Raw genomic sequence first — 20608 nt, 5'->3', positions numbered from 1 at the left:
TCAAACCCATCAGGACTCAGAGTGTGGCCTCAGACCAGCAGCAGCATCTGGGAGCTGGTTAGGAATGGGGAAGTCTCAGCACCCCTGCCCCAACCCCAGGCCCCTGGAATCAGCATCTGCATTTTAACAAGACTCCTGTGCTCCCTAAAGTGGAAAGCCCTGGTTTAGGGGAGTGATGAAGGGGGTCTGCTCAAGGTGGTGGCAGCAGTTCGGGTGCCCTCACATTCTTCTGGGCCCAGCAGATCCACCAGGCCTGGCTGTAGGGTCTGGCCCTCTGCTCGAGCAAGCTCCCAGGTATCCACGGCAACCTGCTGCATGCTGGCCGTCATGGCCTCGGTGTGCCGGTGCTGATGGGCCAGGAGTCCCATCCCACAAAGAGGTCTCGGGGTGTGAAGCTAAGCATCTGAGGCTGCTGTGCCCTGGGGAGTTTTTGTTTTCTTCCATTTGGGTCTTGAAAGCCAAAATACGGCTGAACTTGTCATAACCTCTGCTGGAAAGGAAGCCATACTGGGGATGGGGTACGGATGTGGGTGGAGGAAGCCCCCCAGATGAAGTCCCTGTCCCCAGGGGTGGGCTCGCCCTGCCCAGGTGAGAGCGGTAGGCAGCTCTCCCCTTGTGACCGCTCATGTTGGGGGCATCCTTGCAGCCTTCATTCCAAACCTTGGCCCCATGAAGCCTCTGCAGCAGGCCACAGACTGAAACGTGGCTGTGAGAGCAGCCCGTCGGCACCTACAACCCTGAGCTGTGCTTACTGGGTCCACCTTGCCTTCAGTCTTCTGCAGGCTAGTGGGCCTGGGGCTCTAAACCAAGGATCTCCCTCAGGAAGACCGCCTCTGCCTGTGAAATCAGACATTTCTCCCGAGCGGGAAGTAAGGAGCAATGAGAAGCCTGTCAAGGGAGAGACGAAGGGCCCGTTCACTGGGCCAGCTAGTCACACTGACAACAACTGGGGAACAAGCAGCCTCGTCATCAAAACCTAGTTCCCAAGGGGAAAAAAAGCAAGGAGGGAGGGGCTGTCACAGGAAGTGCGATTGACTGGCAAGCCCCCAAGGAGAAACTTCAGACTGGACCCTGTTATCCAGAGAGCAAGACAGCAGGCCCCCAGCCACTCGGGGGCTGCCGGGGCAGTTAGCACCAGTGCTGGCTCTCTGTCTCCATGTAGCTGGTGGCTGATTAGAGGGGCAGGAAAAGGGAGGAGGGGTAAGCTAAGTGAGCCCGTGATATAGAGGCAGCCCAGGATGCCAGGCTTTGCCTTTGCAGGTGGCCTTCTAGAAAAGCTTCCATCAGCAGTGCGGGGGGTGGGGAGGGAGGGAGCCCTAGTGTTTCTTTGTAATTCCTGCTGCACTGGTTTGGAGGCAGCCTGCAGGGACTCAGCACGGGGCCTCTAATGATAGGAAAAGACAAAGTTCCTCCTCGGGTTCAGGGGTTCAGACTTCAGCGGCCTCCGATGGGCACCCTCAGGGAGGACTTGGATACTAAACCAGATTCTTGCCATTCCTCTGCTCCCGACTCCTGCTGGCACACACGTACACACACACCACAGGGAAACATGACCATTCCGCAGGGCCAGCGCTCGAGGGCATGTTCAGCCTGGCACCGAGTGAAACAAAGCAAAGTGCCCTGTTTCCATTTGATACGAGGCAGGAGTTTGAGGTAAACTCCAGGAGAGCCTGGGAAGGAAGTCGGCGATCGCGTCATTCCACGCTTTTATTTACTGATGAGGAAGCCCCGGCCCAACTGCAACATGAAATGTCCTTATGCTGAGTTCAGATTCCCCCAGAGGCAGGTCCTGGGACAGTGATACGAATGGAAGTACTTGACTTGTGAAGCGATTGCGGAAGCACCAGCAGGAGAGTGGGGAAGGTAGAAGTCAATGGTGTTATCAAACAAGTTGGTGCTGTAAGCAAGCGGAGGCTAATGCCGTGGCAAACTCTGCGAGACAGAGCACACGTCTCAGAATTCTCTCTCCTGCAGGGCAGGGAGCTGGGGCACTTATCCACCAACTCCTGCCCTTGGTAGAGGCTGCTCCCAGAGGACATGAGGGGCCGTTCCTTCTCCAGCAGCCTCTGGCTGGCAGGCAAAATGAGGCTGATGCACCAATTCCTAAAGAAAACTTCTTTCCAGGCTCACCTCTTACAGCAAACCAGGGCGGCTGGGGGAGTAGCTAAGTTTCCCCAACTTGGAATTGGTAAGGAAATGCTGATTACCAAGGAGGCATGGTGCGGGGAGGGGTGTCGGGACTCCTGCCCTATGCAGAGCTGCCCTGGGATGGGCTGCAGGGTCTCATCCTGCTCTGATGGGTGAGGCTGCCCCTCACGGGCTGCACAGCTGGCGGCTGCACCCTACGTGGTACGGCGATATTCGGAGGACACAGATTTGCCTCCAGCCTTTCTACACCACGGTCACAATTCACAGACATTCCGACTCTGGATGGCTGATCCTCAAGGCCTTTGCTCCTTTCTTTCCCCACTTCTCCACCTGCTGAAACCCCAACCTTCCCGCAGGCTTAGCCCAAGTACTACCTCCTCTAAGAAATGAGCCCCTCTTGGCATCATCCTCCCTCCTCGCCCACAGGCATCAGCCCTGCCCTTTGGAGTGTCTGGATGGTCCAGGGCTGTGCTTGGTCCAAGTCTGCACCCCCATAACGCCTGGGAGGTACCACCCTCAGACTGGGCAAGATGGAGGACGAGGAGTCAAAGTGCCAAGGAGATGTCCACCGGATTCTGGGTACCTGGGACTGTTCCTGGCGAATTTGAGATTCTTTCTTTGTCACCGAAAGAATTCGGAGACGAAGTGATAGGTAAGAAGTGGATTTATTTAGAGATATACACACTCCACAGAGAGAGCGTGGGCCATCTCAGAAGGCGAGAGAGGCTCGAAATATGGCATGGTTAGTTCGTATGGGCTACTAATTTCATAGGCTGATGAGTGGGAGGATTATTCCAACTATTTGGGGGAAGGGGTGGGGATTGCCAGGAATTGGGCCACCGCACCTCAGGACTCCCTGCCGAACAGATTCTGAACCCGCTTTTCTTAGTCCATCCTCCAAGGGTAGACTGTACCACCACTGTGCACACTGGAGAAGTGGCCCCTTAAAGGGCATCTGTTTGCACTTGAGGACATGTGTGGGAAAGGATCCTTGTGGTGTGGGATGGACGCAGGCAGGGAAGAGGGAAGCCATGCCACAGCCCTTGAGCTGGGGCCACTCTCTGCGCCACCACATACCTGCTCAGAACGCTGAGGAATACAAGAATTCCAAACTGGAACCTGGCCTTCCAGATTGTTATCCATGGAGGTATATCTGTCAAGGTAGAAGGATAGAACACATTTTACTTAAGAGTTTGTTGGCTTGATTTATAACTTTTAAATATTTAGACATATGGTATGTGGTCCTCTGTGTGTACTCTTGTCCCAGGTCCCACAAACATCAGGGCCGAGCCTATGTTTGGCATGCAGGCAGTGGTGCACAAATGTTTGCTAACGAAGCCCATGTGAGAATTGGTGGGCAGAGGTGGAGGGGGGACTATGGAAGGAGGACTGGGGCACATGACAGCCTTGACCCCTGGCGCCACCTTCTTCTCTGACTTACTCGGTGGTCTCAGGACAGATACCCTCACTTCCCATGCCTTACAGTACTTGAAACTTCCATAATCTAGTCCAGACCATCATTCTTCAAGTAGGGAAACTGAGGCCCACAAAAGTTAAGTGACCAGCTCCCCAGGGTGACAGTTAAGTGGAAGTGGAACTAGGACCCAGTCCTCCCGCCTCCCAGTCCCTGGGTTATTCCGGGACCGTAGTAAGACAGGGACACAATCTATCCCTATCCCCGTGGCCACTCCCGCTGCCGGCACTAGGAGAAGGGGAAAGGGGGAAGGGGAGGGGAGTCACTCCCCTTCTTGCCAGGCACCCCTAAACTACCTTGGCTGAACCCATTCTGTGGCTACAGCACCTAACTCCTTTGTTCTCTATGAGCAAACCATCCTACTTCCTTTCACTTCCAACCTTCCAATGGAAACCCAGCTCCGACGGGTCTGGTTAGATCTGCCTGGGCTCAGGGGCCTCGTTTCTGGAATTGGGGGGAGGGGAAGGGAGGGGCAGAGAAAACTGTGCCTTCATTCCGCGGACTTCCGGTGAAGTGACGTCGCCCCAACTGCAGGCCCAGACACAGTCGGGGTGCGGGCTCGCACCCCCTTCCATCCTCCTCCCCGGGGCGCAGGGCGCGCCACCGCGCTAATGGAGGGGCAAGTACGCAGCGAGTCAGCGGTCTGGACATTTCGGCCCAGCCCCTCCTTCCATCCCTCCCTCCCTCCCTCCCCGGGCTTCGGAGAACTAGTTCAGCTCGCTAACCCCGGTTAGCAACCACTCGTGACACAGTGTTTTTTTTCCCCTTAAGGTCACGTCCTTGTGAAACCTCTACAGCTCCTGCCCGCATCCGCCGGCCCAGCCCCAACGCCTCCGGGGGCGAAGAGGCGGAGCCGCTGGGCGCTAAGCCCCACCCCCGCCAAGCCCCGCCCCACCAGGCGCGGCCGCCAGGGGGCGCTGAGGCTCCGGAGCCGGGCCAGGGCGGCTCCCAGCACTCAGCCCCCACCCGTCCCCGCCTTCGCGCGCCACTCTCACCAGCTCGGCGGGGCGGGACGGAGGCCCGGGAAAGTCCCAGGGTGCGTCAGTGCCGGAAACGTTAGTCACGCACCTGGAGCCGCAGAATATCCGGCTGGAAGGGATGCCAGGGCGAGGGCCTGACTTGTCAAAGGTCACACCCTGGGGAAGGTGTTCCCAGAGCCTTGCCCTCCTGACCCGGCCATGTAGCTCCGATTGTGGCTGATAACCCTGTTTGCTCATCTGTAAACGAAGAGCTGGCTCAGGGTCCCTTCCTGGCGTATCACTCAACAAACGCTGCCCACTGCCCAAAGGTACACCTCCTTGGAGCCTCTTTTGAAATCATTGCTCTTTACATTGCATCAAAAGTAGGTGTCTTCATTTCCAAGTAAAAGGAACCAGAGCTCCTTGAAGAAAAGTCTGTTTCCAGGTCTGGGGCAGGCAAAGTACAACATGATCCTGGAACGTCTTATTATTTCAGAAGACAAGCCATCAAAGATATTTGAGTAGAAGGAACGTTGAGTGGTTCCACTGGCCAAAGATGGACCAATAAGAATATTGACTGTAAAATGAAATAAATATATTTGTTAAATCCATGAGTTTATAATGATATTTGAAAAACTCCTCAGTAGACTTTGGAGGTTACTAGGGTGTTATTCTGAAAGGTGATAACTAAAGGGAAAGAATCAAGCATTTATCTTGCCTTTCCTTTATGGGTTGTATTTCAGGGTAACCAAATACACTAGTTGATAAGGGAAAGTTTTTCTTTATAAAAGAATCACACATAATAAAAGCAGAAGTGATAGAATGAGGAAATCACTGTATTGCAATGAAATCATGCATCCTACGGATCGTTCTTAAACATACCCCCCAGGTGGCACAACCAGACATTAGGTACCTCTTGATCTGACATAATAGAAAGTACAGAGCACTACCATTGAAGTGTTTGGAGCAGGGAAAAAAAAAAAAAAAAAGAACCTGAAGCTAATCAAGCCTCCAGATCTAGCTACCATTTAAAGAAATGTGAAGGATGGAGAAATATGTTAAAAGACTCCAAAGATACAATAAACTAAATACACACTGTGGAAAGTTCTACAGGGCAAATGATCCAGTGTTCCCAACAAATTAATGGAATGGGGGATGAAGGGGAAGAAGGAAGACCTGTTAAGTAAAAGAGACTAAAGAGTCACTGGGAGTTCCCTGGTGGCCTAATGGTTAGGATTCCGGGCTTTCACTGCCTTGGCCTGGGTTCAATCCCTCGTGGGGGAACTGAGATCCTGCAAGCCACGTGGCACGGCCAAAAAAAAAAAAAAAGAGATAGTAGTCAATGCAATTTTCAGACAATTTTGAAACCATCAGTAGAAACTAAATACAGATTATTAGATAGTATTAAAGAATTGGTTTTCTGTTGGGTGTGATAATGGTATTATGGTTCTATTTTTAAAATTCTATGCATTAGGAAAAATACAGAAGTAATTATGGTGAAATATGATATCTGGGATTTGCTTTGAAATACTCCCACAAAACAAGGGGCGGGGAGAATTGAAACAAAAATAGCAGAAAGTTGATAAATGTGGAACCTGGGTGATGAATACATGGGGGTGTCTCTACTTTTGTGTGTGTTTGAAAGTTTTTCATAATAGCTTTTTAAAAGTATGCCCCTCATTTGGCCCCTTTCAGATACATAGCTAAATATATTTGGAGGGAAGAAAATTTTATATTTTTCTCTGCATTTCCTTCCATGCATTCCTATCAACTTTCCTATATTTCCTTCATTGAAAATGAAAATGACCTATAAAAAGTGGAATAATTGGCAATCGTGCCTTCCTTTTCTGATCTAGAACATTTTCATACATAACCCAGAACTCAAAATGGTTAAACTATAGAGGAAACTGAGAATCAGAACTTCTGAGCTGTATAGTCCCTTTGATTTGTTTTGGTTTTCTTGTTTTTTGTTTGTTTAGATAACTTTAGGAAGTGGCTTATAATAAGTAATAATTTCTCATGAACCCTAAAATGTTCTGTTTTGGCTCAGGTGTCTAGCGTGTCAAGATGGGAACCAATTTGTGCTTCTCATTTAAAGCTTGTGAATGTCAGTTCTTGGTCAAGCAGAGGAGAAAGATTGAGCTCAGTGCTGAGCCGTGAGGAGGCAGCTTTATTCTACCTCCAAACAGGACCCTTCTTTGTGTTTCACTTTCCTCTTTTGTAAAATGGGAGCTGTTTTACTTCTTCCTAGTAGAGTTATAAGGGCTAATTAAAGCCTGTGGAAGCACTTTTAAAGAAGATCCTAAGATGTAGGGTGCTTGAGAAGTGAAAACTATCATTAATATATTTTAATCATCACGTTAAATACCCACATAGACACACCCACCTCTTCTCCATTCAGGCAGATTTTTGCAAAGGGGTAATTAACAGAGATGATGTCATAACCACAGATGGCTGCTTTCATCCTGAAAGCTGCAAAGTTTCCAAATGCTCACTAACTCCTCATTAGACTTTTAAAACATATTAAATAAGTACAGAGTCCCCAAATCTGAGCGAAAGCATGCTGGCAAGAGAAACCTTTCTCTTTGTAAACAGAGTAAATGAACATTTAAAAGTAGCCATCTTTTAGGTAAGCCTGCCAAAACCCAGAGGGCAGTAGTAATAAAATCAAATGCTGAGATTGCATGTTTGGAAAAATCAACTTGACTACATCCAAAAAGATCTCCAGAGACCTGTACCTGCTTTTTAAGTCTTCACCAGGAGGTGAGGAGCTACAAGAGTCCTGTCTCCTGGCACCTAGAAAGGGATGAGGGCAGCTTTTCAGCTGTTAAATGCCAAACCCTCTGGAAAACAGCTGACAAGCGCTTTGCTAATGCAGACACCAGCTACAGTGATGCAGCTCTTTGAAATTCTAATATAATGTTCTCAAATTCCCCTGTGATGGGAAACCCTGTGTCCTTTTCCAATATCTACAGGGAATCATGGGATAGTGGGGTGGTGAAGGGTACATTTTACCTAGTGACTTCCGGTTCAGATTTCCGGGGTTTGCTCAGAATTCTATCACCCACACTTCACCTCTTGTTTTCTCTCCACTCTCTGTCAACCCTAACATGTAATAAAGCCCCTTTTCCTTGATCTCCCCAAAACGCCACTCACCAAGGCCGTCGTGAATGTGTAGCAGAATTTGGCTGAGGACTTGGAGAGTTTAAGACATAATGTAGGTAGCCTCAGCCATTCATCTTCCCCTCACTCCACTCCCCTTTCCCCACCGAGGACCCTTTCCCTCTCCTTTGTTCCTCTCCCGAGCAAACTCACCCCAGATTCTCATTCTTTTCTTATGCTGAGCAGTCTGGCTTTTTCTCTGTCTCATTCCCAGGTGGCCCCAGCCCTGCTATCTTTCTAAAACCACAATGGCCTATTAGTTTGCTTTTCTAAACAAAGACAGTTCTCACCCAAGAAGAATTCTGTTCCAAGTCATTCAGGAATGCTTTTCAGAAATGAACAATTTCTGCAGCAGTTAACAGAAGAATCCACCTAATAATGCCTTTGGTCAGAAGCTCTCAAACTTTTTTGGCTTTCAGGACTCCTTTACACTCTTCATTCAAAATTATTGAGGATCCCCAAAAGCCTTTGTTTATATGGGTTATATCTATCAATATTTATTGTATTAGAAGTTAATACTGTATTTCCCAGTTAACCGAGAAACTTTTTAAATTTGTATTCATTTGGACTTCCCTGGCGGTCCAGTGGTTAAGACTCTGCGCTCCCAATGCAGGGGACAGCTCTGGTCAGGGAACTAAGATCCCACATGGTGCGGCCAAAAAAAATAAAATTGTATTCATTTAAAAATAACAGTAATAAGCCCATTGCATGTCAACATAAATAATACATTTTTATGAAAAATAACTATTCTCCAAAACAAAACCAAAAAATGAGTGAGAGTGACACTGTGTTACATTTTTGCAAATCTTTCATATCTGACTTAATAGAAGACAGCTGGATTTTCTAGCAGCTTCTGCCTTCAATCTGTTGTGATATTAAACAACATGGAGCCTCCGGAAAACCCCACTGTATGCTCATGAGAGAATGAGGATGAAAAGGGCTAATAACATCTTAATACTGTTGTTACTAAACCAAACTTGGGTCCGGCTCGTCTCGCCGGCGCAGTAAAGCCAATCTACTGACACTGGGTCGTGGTGAAGGGAAGTGCAGCGTGTACTGCAGGGCCCCAAGCAAAGAGTCCAGGCACCTAATGCTCAAAAGGCCCGAACTCCTGATGGCTTTCAGGGGAAGGTTTTTAAAGACAGGGTGAGGGAGAGGGTTGCTGGGTACGTGATCAGCTGGTGGACATTCTTCTGATTGGTTGGTGGTGAGGTAATCAGGAGTCAACATCAACCTTCTGGTTCCAGCTGGTCTGGGGTCTGCGTGCTTGTGGGCAGCAGACAGTTAACTTCTTCCACCTGGTGGGGGCTTCAGTGTCTGCAAAACAGCTCAAAGGATTTGGCTCCGAAGATTATCTATAGCCCTTGAGGAGGAACGAAAGGTCCTGACTTTGTTTAATGGCCAAACTATTATTTTGTCTTGTTTGACTGTTTTCCTTTGTTTCTGCATTTTCTCATTTCTCTGATTAAATATATTAAATATATTCTTTGGAACTCAGGGAAGGCCTAGGAGGCTAAAGGTTTTCTACAAACAAGAGACAGGTAGAGGACATGGGGGAGGGGTGGTCCTGTCCCAGGAAGGCTTTATAGGGTCCTGCTCAGTTACACTATTATAAAGGGACCTCTTAAAGGGTCTCAGGGATCCCCAGAACACACTTTGAGAACCACTATCTTAAGATATATCTTATATATCTTAAAACCTAAAGACATTTATTGTTTACTTAATAAGAGATCTGAGGTAGGTGGGCTCAGGGTTGGTTCGGCACGTAACACCACCGAAGACCCTGGTGCTTTCCTACCTTCCATTCCCCCCACCATTGCATGTTGGCTTCTCACCTTCAGGCTTGTTGCAAGATGGCAGCCACAGCTCCAGACATTAACTTCATGCACATTCAAAGGAAGCAAGCAGGGAGGTGTACCTAGGGAAACCACCACCTTCTCTCCATCTCTCTGTTTCTTACCAAGAGTAAGTTTTTTCCAGAAAGCCCCCAGCAGACTTCTCCTCCAACCTTATTGGCCTTGATGGGTCACATGGCTACTCTTAACTGCAAAGGAAGACAGGAAAGGAAGTCTCTTGAGATGGGGAACAAGAGGGCTATGATAAGCTAAATTCAAGACTCCTTGTCCCCTGAGGTTAGGCACATGGTTGCCCAAACAAAATCAGGGTTCTGTTAGCAATGTAGGTGGTGGATTGGCTGCATGATAAGCAACGAACAGTGCTACCCCCGACTCTTAAACTAATAAATATTTCTCCTACTACATCTTTATCCATAACAAGGAAGCAAAATGTGTAATTGGCCCAATACTATTGGCAGAGACTCAACTACAAGGATTGGATTTCTAGTAAAGATGGTCTCATGGGAATCTCTAGTTAACTTGAGCCACCAAATTGGGTGAAAGTGCAGAAAAGCATTGTTATTTTTCAAACATTAAGTTGAATGTTAAATTGGACATGAAAATCCTTCATCATATAGATCCCCAAGGCCATCTCTAAGGCCATTTTGTGAATATCATATCAGAAATGAGATCTCTTGTGGTTTCCTTGGATGGAAGATCTTTGTGGAAACAATAGAACTCCACACTAAAGATTATCATAAAGATTGAAGAGTATTCTTCACTTAAGTGGATTATCAAGCAAAGCTACAGCCCCACATAATTCTAATGGGTGGGTGTCCACAGTTGATAAGCCACAAATTTGGAGGTGCTCAGCCAATCTTTTGGGAAATATCCATTGAGCAGACTTGGAACATACAAATAAGAATATTATTATTTGTTTTTCTTTGAAACTTATCTCATTCCAAAAGGGATTCTAGTAGCATACAACACAAAATATAAAATAAAATACTCTCTATAATAAGAATTTTTCTCCCCCAATTTTTTCTAACCAAAGTGAAGAAATTGGACAGGAAGGAAAAAATAAGATGAAGCTAAGGTTAATGCCTAAAATTCATGATATAAGGTTACATACTGTTTTTAGAGCTGACTTTCAAATTTAACACAACTGCCAGCAGCCCCATCACAGACAGAAATACGATGAATTTACACAATGCCACTGTTACTAAGGAAAATATTCTCCTCAGGCTCACATATATACATAGGTACACACACACATATAGGCACTGAGATATCTAAACAAACAAACAAACAAAACAAGCTTTCAAAACCATCTCCACAATAAATAAAGAGTTAAATAGGGCTACTTCTCATTACAGTCTTCAATATAATGTCAAAGCAAATTTCCATAAACATCATGCTACAAATGCCTACAAGATGGGGCACAGGTACATAGCTCTTTGAGGATCTGCTTTAATACAAAAATAAAATTTAGAGACGATGGAGTTCTGCAAACAGCAAGAAGCAAATGAGAGATTAGCACATTTTCTTTAACAGTTATAAATTATTTTTTAATTGAAGTATAGTTGATTTACAATGTTGTGTTAGTTTCAGGTGTACAGCAAAGTACACCTATATATATATATAGAGAGAGAGAGAGTTGTACAGTGATTCAGTTATATATGTATATATGTATATACATATATATGTATATGTGTGTGTATATATATATATATATATATATATATATATATATATATATATAAATCAGTACATTCTAATATCACCAAAGGACAAGTTTGATGAGAAAAAGTAAAATAAATCTTACATTTTTTCTTTTTTTTTGCCACACCGTGCATACAGGATCTTAGTTCCCTGACCAGGGATCAAACCCGTGCCCTCTGCAGTGGAAGTGCAGACTCTTAACCACTGGACCACCAGAGAAGTCCCAAATCTGTAAATATTTTGAGAAATAATTGGTACAGAGTGATTTTTTTTTTTTTTTTTTTTGCCATGACACTCGGCTTGCGGGATCTTAGTTCCCCGACCAGGGCTTGAACCCGAGTCCTCAGCAGTGAAAGCACAGAGTCCTCACCACTGCACCGCCAAGGAATTCCCTGAATTTTAATAAGACTCTCTCACAACCATAGATGGTTGAGGGTGGGAGGGCAGAGAACAGAGAATAAAGTTTTTTTTAAAGTTATTTATTTTTATTTATTTTTGGCTGCTTTAGGTCTTCGTTGCTGCGCACAGGCTTTCTTTAGTTGCGGCGAGCGGGGGCTACTCTTCGTTGAGGTGCGCGGGCTTCCCATTGCGGTGGCTTCTCTTGTTGCAGAGCACGGGCTCTAGAGCGCAGGCTCAGTAGCTGTAGCGCACGGGCTTAGCTGCTCCATGGCATGTGGCATCTTCCCAGATCAGGGCTCGAACCCGTGCCCCCTGCATTAGCAGGCGCTTTCTTAACCACTGCGCCAACAGGGAAGTCTGAGGATAAAGTTTTTAAGACTAGACTTTTAACATTCCTACATGAGAATTCAAAGTATCCCAGGTTAATAATAGAAGTAAATACTAGAAGTAAACAGTTGTGTAAAAGCCTGATAAATCAAAACCTTTAGAAAAACAGATTAGTTAAGGTTACCTTCTAATAGAATTCAAAAGGAAACAAAAAGTTGAAAGAACCTCACATAAAGTCCATAAATCGAAAGGGAGAGAACAAATGAAAATTTAAATAAATTTAAAAGGAAATGGGATATGGTAAAATTTCACCAATTGAAGCGTTAAGTGTAAAGAGGCTGAACTCTGCTCTTAAAAAAGGCAGTTCATTGACTGTTAAAAGAGCAAAATCTAACAATTTATTGCTTACAGGAGACACACAAACCAAAAAAAATCAACAGAGCAGCGGTGTAAGAGGATATTCTTATGTGAACAGAAGAAAAGCTGGGATTACTGTTTTGGTAGCAGATAAAGCAGATGTAATAGCAAAAGGCAGTACAATAAGTAAGGTCATTACATAATGGCCAAATGTACATTAAATTATGAAAATTGAAAAATACTGAATGTATGTGTTACAGAAACCATTGCAACAAAGTCAGGGAAAGAAAATGGACAAAAAAGGACAAAAAGGCAAGAAGAAATAAAAAACAAATATTACTTTAATTGGAACCCTCAACATTCCATTTCAGGAAGTAATAGACAAAGAATATATTGGAAAATACTATATGATTGAATAACTCATTCAATAAAAATCTTGGTGGGGGGTTCACTACATCCCAGGGCCTCTGTACTCCATGCTAGAAGACAATTCCATAAACAATATGAGTTTAACAGACATGTGGGGAAACTAAAGATGGGACAGGTTCATATGGTCTTTTCTCAAATGTACATAAATCATACCATTCGCAAACAAACATACGAAAAACTATGATTCTATACTGGACCACAAAGACTCATTCTTTCATTGATTTAGCACACATTAACGAGTTTATTCAACTTACTAGGTTCAGTATTTGCAGAAAGGCAGAAATACGGTCCACCAAATAGTCAAACCACAAGGCATTAAAATTTTTAAAAATAACAAAACCAAAATGCCGATCACATAGGAATGCTATGTGACACATTTAAATGCTCTCTTTGGAAGTGCTTGAGTTACACAGGAAATCCAGAACATATGTAGGGGACATCTGTTGTTTTTGTCCTGCCCCATTTCTCCCTTCTGGTAACAGAGGTCGTCTCTTTCTCTGGGGAACTTCCCCTCCCCCACTCTGCATGACTTTGGTGGAACTGTCAACCCCTGGTTCTGTGATGAGGAGGTGACCCAAGTGGCCAGAGTAACTCATTCTTCTGAAGATAGTGATTGTCCTAATGGGCATGTGATCCACACGGGTGAATCAAGAGCCCTTTTCAAAGACTGATATGAACATTGGGGGAGAGAGAGTCATGGTAAATTCTCCAAGATTCTGAGGGTTAAGGAGAACATAAACCTTGTGATGCTCGTGACCATCTCAATTGCCTTGTGGAGAGAGTCTACCTGAGACTGAAACCTACACAAAGAAAAGAATGAAGATATGGGAGTGAGAGGGCCAGAATCCTAATGATATTGCTTTGATCCCTGGATCCAGCAGTGCCAGAAGCACGTCCAGTTGCTCCCCCTCTTTTTTAAAAAAATTGTGGTAAAATATATAGAACATAAAATTTAACATTTTAAACCTTTTTAAGAGGAGTGGCGTTAAGTATACTCACATTGTTGTGCAACCATCAGCACTATCCTTCTCCAGAACTTTTCCATCATCCCAAACTGACATTCTGTACCCATTAAATAACAACTCCCCTTTCCCCCTCCTCCCAAGAAATTCCCTATGAGGCTTTAAACTGTTTCTAGTTCAATTTCTGTACCTTTTAATTAAAAGAGTCGACTAATGCAACTCTGTAAGAGAATATTTTTTAAGCAATGAAAACATAATACAAAATATACAATTATTACATATAACAAGAACTATAAAATTATTCAAACTCTTTGACACAGTAATTTTATTCTGGGAAGTATAACCCAAAGAACCCTCCGCCACACACACTCACACACACAAAACCTATATTGAATAAAAAGCATTCAGGCTATTGATAATAGTGAATTATGAAAACAACATGATATACAGCAATATGGGTGACAACTAAGCAAAATTTTAATGACATATGTGGACCATGTAAAAACATGAAAATGTTCATATAAAATAATCTAAAGTGGAAAAAGCAATTGAAATAGCAGGCATGCATTGATGGTAAGTGTAAAGGAATGAAAGACTTGAATACACACTTCCCAAAAGCCCATGTAAAGTTGCTCAACTTCATTAATTACCAGGGAATTACAAATGAAAACCATAATGTGATACCACTTCACACCTACCAGAATGGCTCAAAAGACAATACCAAGTGTTGGTAAGGATATAGAATAGTGAACTCTCATACACTGTTGCTGGGAGTGTAAATTGGTACCATCAAATTGGAAAACCATTAGGCAGTATCTATTCCGCTCCTGGGTGTATACCCAAGAGAAATTCATGTACTAGAATGTTCAGAGCAGCACCATTCCTAATAGCCCCAAACTAAAAACTACTAGAACACACCTCAGCAATAGAATGGATCCGTAAATTGTGGATATTCACACAATGGGATACTATATATAGTGGTCTGCAACCTATAACCTGCAGGCCAAATCCAGCTTGCTGCCTGTTTTTGAAAGTTTTACTGGGACACAGTCGCGCTCATTTGTTTACATTCTGTCTAAGGCTCTTTTCACCAGCATCAGAAACTATAGTAGTTGCAACAGAAACTACATGGCTCACAAACTTAAAATCTTTACTCTCTGGCCCAGCACAGAAAAAGTTGGCTCTATAGCAACAGGAATGAACCACCAGTACACATGACAAATGAATGAATCTCACAAACAGATTGTTGAGCAAAAACAACACCAGACCCAAAGAGCACATGTTGTATGATTCCATTTACATAAAGTACAAAACCAGGCAAAACTCTTCTACACTGTTAGCAATCAGGATGGTGGTTATCTTTGGGGAGGCAGTGTCTGAAATAGGGCATGAAAGGGGGTTCTGAAGCTATGGTCACATTCTGTTTCTTGTTCTGGATGCTGTTTGTGAATATTCATCCAGCTCTGCACTTATGATTTATGAGCTTTTCATAATCTATTGTAAGTACAGATCTGGGTGTATATTATGCATTCACCATAATGCATACATTTTAAAAGTATAAAAGGACCATTACTGAAATTTGAAAAATTAGGAAAAACTACATGCATTAAATGTACTATCTCAGACTGGATCCTGGAACAACAACAACAAAATAACATTAGTGGAAAAACTGGGGAAATCCAAGCAAAGTCCGTGGTTTAGTTAATAGTAATGTACCAGTGTTGGTTCCTTCATTCTGGCTAACGTACCATGTACATTATGTTAGATGCTAACATTAGGGCAAGCTTGGTGAGGGGTGCATAGGAACTCGGTACCAGCTTTACAACTTTTCTGTAAATCTAAAGTTACTTCAAAAGAAGCACAGGGAGATCAGCTCGGTGCTTTGTGACCACCTAGAAGGGTGGGATAGGGAGGGTGGGAGGGAGGGAGACGCAAAAGGGAAGAAATATGGGGATATATGTGTTTGTATAGCTGATTCACTTTGTTATAAAGCAGAAACTAACACACCATCGTAAAGCAATTATACTCCAATAAAGATGTTAAAAAAAAAAAAAGGAAAAGTAGTTTTTGAAAAAACTATAGAGCTAGCAGCAGTTCACGAATGTTTTGGTCTCAGGACCCCTCTACACTCTTAAAATTTACTTAAGACCTCAAAGAGTTGTTGTTTGTGTGGGTTACATCTATCAATATTTACTGTATTAGGAATTAAAACAGAAAAATTTAAAATATGTATTCATTCATTTAAAATAAGAATAAGAAACCCATTACATATGAACATAAATCATATTTTTATGAAAAATAACTATATTTGCCAAAACAAAAAAAAATTAGCCAGAAGAGTGGCATTGTTTTACACGTTTGCAAATCTCTCTGCTTTTATGCTTAAAGAAGACAGCTGGATTCTCCAAGTGCTTCTCCCGTCAATCTTTTGTGTTAGCAAACATAAAACACTACTGTACATTAGGGAGAGAATGACAGTGACAAATGCAAACACTGCCTTAGTATTATTATGAAAGTAGTTTTAAACAGGCAGGACCCCTGTACTACACTATATAGGAATGGATTAAACAATAAGATTGTTTTTCATTTGATTCCTTGTTCAGTAAAATTGCTTCAACTAGATAATTTTTTTGATGTTAAAAACAAAGTCTCCTGCAGGAAGCTAATTAAGCATCGCTGCCAAGAGGCCAGCAGCTCCTGTTTGAGCTTGTGTTTCTGCATCTTTCCTGCAACAGAATGAGGCTCTTGCCCGGGTTGCCAAGGACGCACTGTCCCCGCTGGAAAGCCCTGCTCACCACGGAGGCTCCAGCAGATGTCCATAGAGGGTTTTTTAATGCCGTGCTAAGCGGCTGGTACCGAGGTCATGCATGAGAGGGGAGGTGCAGCCTGCTCGGGATTTATTCGGGGGCTCACACCAGGGACCTAGCCTCTCAGGGCTGCAGTGCATGAACGTGCCCGGGCTTGCACACCACCGGGAACGGCTGCCAACAGGGCACCGCCGGCCAGCACCGCCCGGCCCAGCGCTGCCTTCTTTCTGTTTGTTCATTCTTTATATCAAGTAGATGTGATTTTGCACTTTTTAATTGAAGTACAGCCTGGATATGGAAAAGTGCACCTATGATAAGATAGAGTTTCATGAATTTCCACAAACAGCACAGCCGTAGCCGTGCAGCCCTTACCCCAGAAGCCCGCCCCTCCCCCAGCCCATCCCCAGACAAAACTCAAGCACTTTGCTGGATAGCCACTCTCCTAACTTCTACCACCATAAATTCGTTTTGCCAGTTTCTATACATAAACGGAATCAACTGTACCTGTTCTTCTGTGTGTGGCTTCTTTTGCTCAAGGTCTTATCTGTATGAGTATCTGTCTTATGACCTTAAGTGTAGTTCATTCATTTCCACTGCAGGATAGTAAGTATTCCATTGTATGACTATACTGCAATTGTTTATCCATCCTCCGTGGACATCTGGGCCATTTCAAGTTTGGGGCTACTATGAATAAGGCAGCCATGAACATTCTTGTAGGAATCTTTTTGTGGAAACATTAGCTAGTTTTAAATTTAAACTTACCATGTTTTTATTTTTTTAAACACAACAGTACAGGTTATAATGTGAAAAGCAGAAATTGCCTTCCTCATTTCTGCCTCTTTTTTGTAAGCCCTATTAAATTTCTCCTTTCAGAAATTTCTTAAGCATCTAAACACTCACGAATATAAATGAATGAGATCACTCTTTTGGCACTTGGTTGTTTTTTTTTTTTTCACTTGATTATCATGGAGATTGTATTAGTCATGATGGGCTGGAATATGCTGAAGTAATGAAAAGTATTCACAATCTCAGTGGTTTAAATGTTTATTTCCCCCTCCTACTATGTTCATCATAGTCGCTCAGAGACCCAGGTCCCATCCCAACATGTGTGTCCACAGTCATTGGGGCAGGGAGAAGGGGATGTCACACACCAACACTTAAGGTGTTCCCCCAGAAAGGACATATGTCATTTTTGCTTGGTTATCATTGGCCACACCTATCTTCAAAGAGGGTGGGGAAATGCAATCCTACCCTGTGTGGGGAGAGAGAAGAGAGGCAGAACATTTGGGAACATCTTTAGTGACTACCACGGAGATCTTTCCACATCAGGACCCACAGATCTACCTCATTCAACCACAGTAAAGATGTACTGCAAATGACTTAACCAATGCCGCTCCTCGGACAATACAAGCCATGTAACAATGAATGTTCTTTCACATTTATCTTTACTCACTTGTTTCAGTATATCTGTAGGATAAATTCCCTGAAGTAGAATTGCTGGCTCAAAGAGTTTGTGCATTTTTAAACTGTACTAAATATTGCCAAATTGCTAGGTCTTGCTAAATTATCTCCTGAAGGAATTGCCAATTTGCACACAGACCAAGAGAGAATGAGAATTTCTGTTTCCACCAAGTCCTGGTTCTATCTAACTTTTAAATCGTTGACCATTAGATAGGCTAATATTGTCATTTTAATTTGTGTTTATTTAATTAGGAATTACATTGAGCATCTTATCACATGTCTATTAGTCACTTATATTTCTTTTTCTGTAAATTACCCATTCCTGACCTTTGCCCATTTTCTGTTGGGTTACTAGTCTTTGTTCTCATTGATTAGTAAGAGCTCTTTGTATATTCAGGAAATTAGCCTATAGTCTGCCATGTGTATTTCAAAGTTGGTTTTTTTTTTGGTATGTATTTATCTTTTGTCATTATGGTATTTTTGTTTACACAGACATTTAAAATTTCATATTGATCAAAACTACCAGTTTTGGGACTTCCCTGGTGGCGCAGTGGTTAAGAATCCACCTGCCAATGCAGGGGACACGGGTTCGAGCCCTGGTCCGGGAAGATCCCACATGCCACGGAGCAACTAAGCCCGTCCCGTGCGCCACAACTACTGAGCCCGTGCTCTAGAGCCCGCGAGCCACATCTACTGAGCCTGTGCACCTAGAGCCCATGCTCCGCAACAAGAGAAGCCCCCGCAATGAGAAGCCCGTGCACTGCAACGAAGAGTAGCCCCCGCTCGCCGCAACTAGAGAAAGCCTGCGCGCAGCAACGGAGAACCAACGCAGCCAAAAATTAATTAATTAATTAATTAATTTTTAAAAAAAACTACCAGTTTTTTGCTTTGTGAATTCTGGGTTTAGGAACTTGTTTTAAAAGGCTTTTCCCAGTGAAAATATTTTTTTTTTAAAGGCGAAGAGACATTTTATTAATTTATTTATTTATTTATTTTTGGCTGTGTTGGGTCTTCGTTTCTGTGTGAGGGCTTTCTCTAGTTGTGGCAAGTGGGGGGGCCACTCTTCATCGCGGTGCACGGGCCTCTCACTATCGCGGCCTCTCTTGTTGCGGAGCACAGGCTCCAGACGCGCAGGCTCAGTAGTTGTGGCTCACGGGCCCAGTTGCTCCGCGGCATGTGGGATCTTCCCAGACCAGGGCTTGAACCCGTGTCCCCTGCATTAGCAGGCAGATTCTCAACCACTGCGCCACCAGGGAAGCCCGAAAATATTTTTTTAAATCACCCATGTTTCTTTCTAAAACTTTTATATTCCTTCACTCTTGGAAGATCTTCCTCTCTTCAAAGGACAGGGTTGGTGTTACTAAAAATCTGTTTCTTGCAGAAAGTGGGTGGATAAATATTAAACTGAACTCTTATTTTGCACTTCAACTGCCCCTGCCCCCCCCCCCACACACACACATGCATGTTGGGCTCTGAAACCCTTTTCCTAAATTCACTCAATTCTTTCTCCAGGAAAATATCATTACTGGCCTAATTACAGATATTCACTCAGAAGAAATTGATCTGGGTCAGCAGGAGCTGTTTCTGCCTCCTTTCCACATCCTGTTTCCTGCACACAGACACCATAATTATAGGACTGAGTTGAGCTGATGGAACAACCACAAAACTGGCAAGATAAAAGGAAGATCAAAAAAATTGAGTGGCTACTTGGTATTCCCTTTTTCCTAGGACTGAGAACTTCAGAAATCCACAAACTAAACAGCTATGATACCTAAATTTAAAGTAAAAGAAGCAAGAGTGGGTGGAACTGTATATTCTCATATGTACATAAAAATGACATAGCTTTCTGGCTTAAACTTGAACAACAGTTTGCTCATTGAATTAGGTAAGATTCTTCATTTTTGTTTTCATTCATTTGTCTCTTAAGCACAGACTTCCAATACATACAATGAATCCTATCTGGATGTTTATTTCAGCTCCATATTTTGGGAATCTAAAACCTAGAGTATTCCTAGGAAAATCCTTGTATATATGCACGAGGATATGTGTGCAAAAATAGTCTTGGTAGCATTGTTTATAAGTGCTCCAAACTGGAAACACCCCAAGTGTTCACCAACAGCAGAAAGAATACATAAGTTATGTAATATTCATACCATGGAATACTATACAGCAATGGGAGTGAACAAATAGAGCCACATGCCACAAGAGAGTGTTCAGAGCCCTCACAAAATATATACAGTATAACTGATTTCTCTAAATTCAAGCACAGGCAAAGCTAAACCACATTGTTTTAAAATGCATACATGCGAGGTCAAAATATAAGAAAACGCATGGAAATGATTACTATAAAAGTCAGGAGAGGGATTATTTCTTGAGGACAGAAGACAATGATCAGGAGGGAGGGATACCTGGGGATTTCGAAGATGGGGGTGATGTCCTATTTCTTGATCTGGGTGTTGTTGACATGCGTGTTCCCTTTAGAAACATTTGTTAAATCACACGTGTAGGTTTTAGGCACTTTTCTGTTTTTTTTACTTCAACATGAAAAAAGTTTTTTAAGTTTTTT

The 20608-nt window shown here is 43.6% G+C and overlaps 2 protein-coding genes across 4 annotated transcripts in view; one reads left to right on the top strand and one right to left on the bottom strand.

Moving 5' to 3' along the window:
- The window catches only part of NYX (nyctalopin), a 23471-nt gene extending 18668 nt beyond the window's left edge, over positions 1–4803 (bottom strand). The window contains exons 1-2 of one of the 2 annotated variants that reach the window (XM_082446575.1): positions 4691–4803; positions 3226–3301 (exon numbers count right to left, since the gene is read on the bottom strand). The gene's annotated coding sequence lies outside the window, so the exon portion shown is untranslated. Of the gene's footprint in view, positions 1–3225; positions 3302–3918; positions 4335–4690 lie in introns of those variants that run through there. The other variant, XM_082446576.1, reaches the window with a different exon arrangement.
- LOC309652612 (uncharacterized protein) lies at positions 1343–20608 on the top strand. Of its 2 annotated transcripts, XM_082446700.1 has the most exons (3): positions 1343–2188; positions 2656–2800; positions 4394–20608. In XM_082446700.1, exons 2-3 carry the CDS (start codon positions 2710–2712, stop codon positions 4738–4740), a joined length of 438 nt encoding a protein of 145 aa, XP_082302826.1. In that variant the 5' UTR covers positions 1343–2188; positions 2656–2709; the 3' UTR covers positions 4741–20608. The 2 variants fall into 2 exon arrangements, with proteins under 2 accessions (XP_082302826.1, XP_082302825.1); XM_082446699.1 differs by having other exon boundaries at positions 1343–2800.

Source organism: Balaenoptera physalus, assembly GCF_965194825.1.
Source record: "Balaenoptera physalus genome assembly, chromosome: X".
NCBI lineage: Eukaryota > Metazoa > Chordata > Mammalia > Artiodactyla > Balaenopteridae > Balaenoptera > Balaenoptera physalus.
This window is presented reverse-complemented; position numbering and strand designations above follow the sequence as displayed.

Coding starts and splice junctions, on each gene's coding strand:
- LOC309652612 (XM_082446700.1), top strand. CDS start 2,710: ATGTCCACCGGATTCTGGGTACCTGGGACTGTTCCTGGCGAATTTGAG. Junction 2,801..4,393: donor ATTCGGAGACGAAGTGATAG/GTAAGAAGTGGA, acceptor TTTCCCCTTAAG/GTCACGTCCTTGTGAAACCT.